Genomic DNA, 9,242 nt, shown 5'->3' with positions numbered 1-9,242 from the left:
TCTGTTCTTTGGGCAACTTTAATTTTCCGATTGAGAATTAGTAGTATGGGGACATGGGTTTTGTTTGCATAATTTAGACAAGGAGAAATCTGTGGTTCACATCCTGCCGACTATAATTATTTTAGCTTTAGGATCATGAAGATGATCAAGTATCAAGATCCACCAATTGATGACCCTTGTCTGTAACTACTAGAACAAAATACAAACCAATTTGAATGTTGGTAGTTGCCCATCACAATCATTTAATAATGGGTCAACAAAAAGTCTAGCCTGAATGGTTGTGATCATCCTTGTGGATTGATTTGGCCAATACGAAAACACTGGTCCACTCCACATCATATTGGACAAATCCCACATAAAAAAAACAAAAAAATAGAGATGTGTGTGTTTCTGGTTTCTCCCTATGATGTATGAAATGAAAGCTTGCTTTTATTTATTTAACAGTTCTTGATCTTATCATATTTAATGCTTAGAGAGAAAAATTAGCATAGGTGAGGTGTGAGTGTGACCATGGAATAGCATAAGAGGTAAGGAATGGTTGGTAGTAGAAGGGAGAATCGTAGTTGTATGTGACTCACTAAGTCAAAGTGAATAATTTCTGCCTCTGTAAGAACAAAGACTTGTTTACTCTAGGAGTTGAGATAGGTGATTTATCATGGTATTTGGGTATTAGTTTTGACTGCTTTTAGGAATTTTCTCTTTTCTTTTCTTAAACATGTTTTTATCATGTTATGCTTAAAAAGGTTATTTGAACAATCCCCTCTACATTTTGGTGAATATATTAGTTACCCAGTGTTGTTAAATTGAAGAAAAGAACCTTGATCTCCTTATTCTATAGTTGATCGATGGAAAATGACTTACATGCCCTCATCTTCAATTTGTAGTACCCAAATTCAGACATCTTTGACCTCTAGGGGTAAAAAATAGAAAATTCCCGTACTCTTCAACCTTAAGATTATGTCTACCTCAACCTTAAAAACGTAAACGGTCAAGAACAAGATATGATTTTTGTAGTAGAAGATGTAATTTTGAATAGAAAAATCAGGTGTTTTCCACGAAAGATAAAGGTAAGATTGAATATAGATTAAAAATAATTTAACATAGAGATTGAAGAGCTCGGCGATGATTAGTTTTGGGAAGAAAAACGGAGGTTTTTTTTTATTATTAAATTTTGAAGATTAGGGTACTTAGTTAACTTTCAATAGTGTACAATCGAAGGCCAGGGTAGGGGTGTCAATGGGTACCCATTTACCCGGAATCGAAATCGAAAAGCCCGGTTCCAGTTCCCTTTTTATTGGAACCGATTAGAGTTGGGTCTAATATGAAATCGAACCGATAGGAACTGGAACCATTAGGTTCTATCCAATGGGTACCCGGAATCGATTTATTTTGTCATTTATTTTTATAGTATACATGATTCTAGGTAATCATGTATCTTAAAATTAGCATATATGATATAAAATTCTTCAAATTTCATATAAACTAGATATTTGAGTTTAAGAAGAGTCGTTTCTTTTTAAATTTATTACTCGTAAAGGAAATACATTTTAATGTTTGAAAATAAGTCATTAAATAATTATTTTAGTGAAACAAATTATTATTAAGTTGATACTTTACAAATAATGTTATTTTTGAGAAGAAATTTTTACTATAATGATTTTGAAATAATTTTTCTCATTCAATTATTGAGAATCGGAATCGATGGGTACCCATGATTTTTGATGGTTCCGATTCCGGTTTCATTTATTTTAAAATCGGAATCAGAATCGATAAAATATAAAGATTATGGTTCCAAATATCATAGGAACCGACCCATTGATACCCCTAGGCCAGGAGCCTGGCATCAGTTTGTTATGCACGACCAAGGGGTTGAATCGGAGTATAAAAAAATCATCAAAAATGAGAAAGACCCAAAATTTGTTTAAGCCATTTCTAGCAGAGTGATATCAGATGTTTCATCTCCTTTTAATGTCTGAAACAAGTGTAGGATTAACATGAACGCCCAAGAACAACAAATTATAAAATAGAAGATTTTATTATTTTAATTAGAAAAGAAAATGTTGGAGTGAATAAAATAAAGGAACACAAATCACAATCAAACTGATATTTGAGTATAATAATCTAAGTATATCGTGGAAAATGGATGCACACAACTTAGTATACACGTTTTGGTCAGTAAGGGTGCATGAATGGATGGTAGGAATCTTGGAAGTTGTGTCCCTCTCTAATATTTGGTCAATATAATTTTACAAACCACAAATATAAAATAGACAAAAATAGTTGGGTCATTTAGACATACACCTTGACATTTTGGTGAATATTGAGATGCCCACTATGTTTTCAAACTAATGACATGACCCTTGAACTCAATCTTCTCTTATAGACAAAATGAAAAATGATCTAAATTCCCTAATCTTCAACCTCTACCCAAAAATCTTTAATTTTTCTTGCAAAATAAATATCAATTACAAATTTCTTTAAAGATAAATTATTCATAATTTATTCAACCTCACCTTCAACTCATCGATTTTTGTGGAAGGTCAAATTTGCAAGTCCCAAGACTGCAATAAGTATCACCTTGAGATGTGGTTAGGTCGATGGTAGAAAAGGTGGCGCCGAGCTCATAGGCCAGGGGAAGAGGTCTTAGAGATTGACAAGTGAGGGGTTAGAGTTAGAAGATAATAGGTCGAGGGAATTATCTCGAGCACGTGCCATCTCAGATCATGTCAAATCCCGATTTTTAGGTATCTGGGCTTGTGTTTAGATGGAATTCGTTGGAGGGTGGGGGGAGATCTTAAATAAAATGGATCCCATAAAGAATAAAATCTAATAAAAAAAATTATTTAAAATAAAGAATCCTAATGCAAGGTTGTTTAATCAGGATAGTGATGGATTAAGAGACGTCTAAAAAGGAGACTCTACCTCTCTCTTTTCACTCTCAAAGGGACAAAATCATGCAAATCAAATGCACGTAATTCTATCCATTGAAATCCTGTTGAAATTATCATGTGGATTAACTTGGGCGTCAAAGGATTTGTGATGAAACTACACCCAAGAGGATTCACAAGAGAAAGGAAGCATCAGTAAGAAAGTTGTAGATCTTGAGGTGGTGCGAAAATTGCATCCACAATTTTCAACCTCATCCTAACCCTTAGTAGAAAATCCTTAATTTTTCTATCCAAAAATCATATCTTGTTCTTGAGGTAAAATATAATCTGAAGGTTAAAAGATTAAGTTAAATAATTTTAGTCAAACAAGAAAAATCAAGGGTTTTTTATTACAATTTGAAGATGAGGATAGTTTTGTCATTTTCCATTGTTGTATTAGGGTAGACCGAGGTCAAGGGACATTGTCATCAGTTTGAAAAAAATAGGGGTATCACAAATATTTACAAAATGTTGAAGGGTATTTCTAAATCACTCAAAAAATAGTAATCAATTACTCTATTTTTGTTCGTGGGTTTAGATTTTGGGAACGATCTCTGATAAAGACAGAAAGAAATACTCTCACACGTAAGCATCCAATGTCAATCAATCCCATCTCAGCTACTCAGCTTTGATCTTTCTCAAGTTTCATCCAACGGTCATAATCACTCAATCACTTTGAATTTTTGACCATTAATATCTCCCAAACTAAGTCTCTCATTCATGTCCTTTAGTCCCAAGGTTATTTACGTAATTTCAAGTGAACTGAAATGAAAAAGTCCTCACTTTTCTTGTGAACAAGAAGCCTAAAGGAGCGTTTGTTTCACATACTCTCCTCTTTATAACAAACTAAAAGAACACAAACCATCAGAGAGATGGATTCCGAGCCAGACCCCGAACCAAGCTCCACACCTAAGCTCTCCCTCTTCTCACTTCCAAGCCAATCACCCGAACCTCCAGGTATGTTAACACCACCACTTAGACCACCAGCTTCGGTTCCATTCCAGTGGGAAGAGGCACCAGGTAAGCCCCGAACCTACACCACAAACTTGTCCAAGGCTAGCAGTGCTAGGTACCTTGAACTACCTCCAAGGCTCTTCTTAACAGAGTCTAAAAGTACCAATATACCCTCACCCACAACTGTGTTGGATGGACCTTATGTGGGTAGGTCTGTATCTTACTCTGCTTCTTTTAGTGGAGAGCGTCAGAGTTCTTTTAGTAGTCTTGAGAGAGGAGAAGGGCAGAGTAAGGATAGAGCGTACTTTGTTGGTTACTGGGGGAAGAAAGGTTTGAAGGGAAATAGAAACGTTGGTGAGGATAATTTTGACATTTCATCTACTTCTTCTTCTTCTTTAATGGTTGGTGATGGTGGTGGTGTTGGGAGTACAAAGGTGAAGATCACTAGGTTTAAAAGGAGTGGGAGCTTCTTGAGTCTCTCTCAAACAAGGTCTAACTTGTGGGTAAGTCCACCACTAACACAACTTCCTCCTCTTAAACGTTGTTTTCTTCATTTAATCATTTTGTTATCCATTTTATGATGGATTTTTTTATTTAAATTATTGCTCTTTTTATTTTTAATAATATTTTTTATGTGAATTGAACCCATTTTAGTATTTTCTTTTTATTTGAGATTAGACCCATTTGGACATACTTTTTTTTTTTTTTTAGAGATGTAATTTATTGGAAAAATTCAGCTATTTTTATATATTTTTCTTATTTTTATTTCATTTATATTAAAATTATTTAGGTTTCTCTTATTAAAAAGTTATGTGATTTTTAAAGGCAAGTTATTCTTTTTCATGGTAAAAAAAAAATTTTGTTTCTCTAAATAATATTTCTCAATCCAAGCTCTATATCACAATGTTTATCAATTATTAGTTTCACCATTTAATTTTAGAGAGTTACTATTGCCACACCAACTATGTGGAATTCTTCGATAATTTACATAAGTATTGGTGTGGCAATAGCAACTCTCTAATTTTATGATAAGCTATCAACCTTATTTTAACATTGGCATAAATTAATGAGCTCGACAATTAATTTAACAAACAGAATAATAATAAAGTTGTACTTAAAAGATTTGGAATGATAATCTGTCAAAAAACAAGTTTTGTGTTATTGAGAATGAGTTAAAATTTACTTCCATGTCTTTATTTACATTCTTTTTATTTTTCTCTTGGGATCGTAATACATTTGGGATTTGACAACATGAATCTTATAGTATTGTGTCCATCTTTTCTAGATGGAAAGAAATTCAAATTTATATTTCTAAGTCTTTCATCAAACATAAGAGTCTCAATTGAGTTTAACAAAATTTTATATCATAATCTAACTCAATTGAAATGTTATAATCCATAATTCCATAACTCCATATGAACATTCTTATACATTTTGTTGTAATTTTAAAGACATTAATTTTGGAAAATAAATCAATATTTTTTTAATCTAATTTTGCACTTTTTTTTTAATAACCCTTTTGTGTCTTTTCAAATTTCAACTAATTCTGCTATTATAATGATTAAATAATAATTTAATTATTATTAATGATGTGGAATACAGGCAAGCATTTATGGAACCCTTAAGCAGGTGGTCCCATGGAACGGTAGGAAAAAGAAGAAAGATGGGCCCACAGTTTGATTTCTTTCATCAGTGATAAATGTCAAATCAACCATCACGTGTTGCCACGTGGTGTTTTTATTTCAGCCGCCTCGTTGACTATTTCTGTGTTTATTTATTTTATTTTTTATTTTCTGTAATTAAATAGCGTAAAATCAAGGAAACAAAGAAAACATCAGTTATGGTTTGTTTGTGTGATTAGTTATTTATTATTACTTTGTTACTCTTATATAACTTATTATATTAAACTAATCAATCCTCCTTTATCTACGTTTGACTTTTGGGGTGGTCTCCAAATGATTGATTGGGAATAGAAAATTATCACAAAAAATGAATTTATTTGAAAAATGCAATTTTTAAGAATAATGCTAAAGTAACCTCGAGATTGCTATGTACATTTTATACGAAACCCATTGTTTGGATCGAATCCGATAATCTAGTTTGATTGCGTCTAAACCGAGTCAAAATCAAAATAAATTTGTTCGAGTCTAGGTTTACAACCTCCAAAATCGAATCAAAATTAAGTTTGAAATTGAACTCAAACCCAAAATCAAACTTCTAAAAATCCAAAAAAAATCAAAATTTTTTTTTTTTTGTGTGGAAATATTCCCCCCCAGTCTACTTTCTATCTCTATGGTTATACAATTCGCAATCAAAGAAAATGTTCTTTACATATATGTATACATTTGACAACAAAGTAACTATTTTATTTTAATAAATAGTTACTAAATAAATAAATAAAAACTCTATCTTGATATTTGATACTTTATATAATAGGTAACAAAATGCCTATTTTATAATAATAAATAATTATCAATAAAAAATATCTTCGTGATACGAGTAAAATGCATATATGGACATGCGCGCCACCACATTTTATAGTAATAAATAATTATCAATAAAAAATATCTTCGTGATACGAGTAAAATGCATATATGGACATGCGCACCACCACGTCAAGGAGTCCCGCATATGTCTTTCTGAGGTCACTCCAGCACGTGTTTCGCTGAGGTCACTCCAACACGACGCTTGTTTTATAGTACTTATATAATAGTAGTATATTAATATTAAAATAATAGTTATCCAATAGAAAAAAAGTTCTATCTTTACATTTTTTTGACTTTATATAATAGGCAACATAATAATTAGTTTATAGTAATAAATAATTACCAATCAATTTATTTATTTTTTCCTTGTTTCTATCTTAATATTTTATACTTTATAAAATTGACAACAACAGAATAATTATTTTTATGATAATAAATTCTCATTAATAAAATAATAATAATAAGTATTTAAATAATTATATATATTTTTTACATGCAATTTAATGGAACTAAAATCGTAATTTTTTGGTTAGGTTTTCTTCTGGTTTGACATTTTGTATACAAACCCGAACCCAAAATTTCGGTTTGGATTTACCCGAATGTACATCCCCAATTCTACCTCGTATCTCACTTTCCTGATGTGAAAGTGTGTAGGAATAACAAATGTTTTTCATCGAGATACGATTGAAAAGGCATCTATGGTTCCTACACACTTGCACGTGAGAAAAGTGAGAAATGGGATACAATCTTGAGGTCATTCCAGCACGACTCAATTTTTAATTGTATGATTATGTAACATGATTGAAATCCAAATCCAAAGCAAAAAAAAAAAAATCCCATCTCATCTTAGGAAAATGAATTTTTGCACCTAACGCTAGATATGTAAATATTGAAAAAGAAAAGATAGTTTATGCTAAATCCAACTCTCCTTTTATTTATTTATTTTTTTTTTTCCGAAGGTACTAACAAGCAGCTAGTTACATTTTTCCATCGAATACATTTTCTCAATATCATCTTTCCAAAGAATTCGTTTCCCCTTGAAAATGTTTATATCAAGGAATAACAAGAAATTTGTTTTCAAGGGAAAATGAATTCTATTAAAAAATGAATTTCACCATTTGATTGCAATTAGGAAATTATCCACAAAACTTTGAAAGTGAAGGTAATCATGAGAGTATAATGTTCGGAGGTGAGAAAATCATTTTCGGGGGACTATGATGGGAAAGCATTTAGCTCCCAGAGTGGAAAATCGCTTGGAGTGGGATGGTAGATTTTACGGAAAATGAACAATCCAATACTTGGAAATTGCAATTTTAAAGGAGATTATTTTCTAGTCCATTCCATGGGCAATCATATAGACTAGGGGTGCAACTTAGTCCGGTTCATACCGAAAATCAAACTCTTATGCAATAAATATATATAAAATTATGAATGATTTTAGGAGTTAAGGACATAGATTAATGATCTTTTATGGATAAAATAATGACTTTTTACGGATAGATTATTGATTTATTGTATGAAATTTTATGTTTGTTTTTTCATTAACAAATTGTTACTTACAATTTATAGAATATTGGCAACCCATAGAGCTGAACCGAACCAAACTGACTTTAGTTTGATTTGGGTTGGTTGGATTCCAATGAAATTTGGTTTTGTTCTGATTCTTGTTTAGAAGATCCGATCTATATTGGTTCAATTCCAATTTAACCTCAAACCAAGCCTAACCAAGTTGCACCCCTAGTGTAGACCAATGTTTTAAAAACCAAACTAATAGTCCAATCAAAATTTTCCTCAACTGGTCGGACCGTGGTCAAGTTTCAATTCAGTCAGGCTGATATATATAAGATAAAACACATTGTAGCTTTATGAGTAGCTTTATGAGTAGCTTTATGTGTATACGGATCCTAATCCATATCCATATATATATATATGGGGGGCGTTCAATGGCCAACTTTTTGGCAAAACATTTTTCAAAACATGAGTTAGAGGTTTTGGAATGGGATGATTTTTGGTGAGGATGATCTCTACGGTGAGGAGATCATCCTCACCAAAAATCAGCCCATTCCAAAACTTCTAACCCCATCAAAAACAGTTTACAAAAAATGGACGGTCCACGATTTTTCAGCTTGTAAACATGGTTTAGAAGTTTTGGAATAGGCTGATTTTTGGTGAGGATGATTTCCTCACCATAGAGATCATCCTCACAAAAAATCAGCCCATTCCAAAACCTCTAACCTATGTTTTGAAAAATGTTTTGCCAAAAAGTTTGCCCTTGAACGCTACCCTATATATATATATGGGGGCGGTTCAAGGGTCATATGAGAAAACATATGAAAAAACTTTCGTTTTTCAAAATAAGAGTTAGAGGTTTTGGATTGAGCTGATTTTTTGCAAGGATGGTCACTATGATGAAAAGATCATCCTCACAAAAAATCAGCTCAATCAGAAACTTCTAAATCCATCAAAAGTGATTTACAAATTAGTGATAAAAATTGGTAAAAAATCGACGGTCCACATTCTAAATCACTTTTAATGGGGTTAGAAGTTTTAGATTGGGCTGATTTTTTTTTTTTTTTTGGATGATCTTCCCATCATAGAGATCATCCTCACAAAAAATCAGCTCAATCCAAAATTTCTAACCCATATTTTAAAATTTTATTAAAAACGAAAGTTTTTTCATATGTTTTCTCATATGGCCCTTGAACCTGACCCGATATATATATATATATATGGGTAGCGTTCAAGGGCAAACTTTTTGGCAAAACATTTTTCAAAACATGGGTTAGACGAGTAGATCATCCTCACCAAAAATCAGCCCATTCCAAAACTTCTAACCTATGTTTACCAGTTGAAAAATCGTGGACCGTCCATTTTT

The 9,242-nt window shown here is 32.0% G+C and overlaps 1 protein-coding gene across 1 annotated transcript; it reads left to right on the top strand.

The window, feature by feature from the left end:
- The first annotated feature begins 3,703 nt into the window (after positions 1 to 3,703).
- LOC147390900 (uncharacterized protein At4g00950-like) lies at positions 3,704 to 5,763 on the top strand. The gene is made up of 2 exons (XM_086458677.1): positions 3,704 to 4,384; positions 5,484 to 5,763. The coding sequence occupies exons 1-2, from the start codon at positions 3,800 to 3,802 to the stop codon at positions 5,559 to 5,561; spliced, it is 663 nt and encodes a 220-aa protein (XP_086314803.1). The 5' UTR covers positions 3,704 to 3,799; the 3' UTR covers positions 5,562 to 5,763.
- The last annotated feature ends 3,479 nt before the right edge of the window (positions 5,764 to 9,242 follow it).

The sequence above is a fragment of the Akebia trifoliata genome, chromosome 11 (genome assembly GCF_017979445.1).
Source record: "Akebia trifoliata isolate Shusen 1 chromosome 11, ASM1797944v1, whole genome shotgun sequence".
Classification (NCBI taxonomy): Eukaryota; Viridiplantae; Streptophyta; class Magnoliopsida; order Ranunculales; family Lardizabalaceae; genus Akebia; species Akebia trifoliata.
This window is presented reverse-complemented; position numbering and strand designations above follow the sequence as displayed.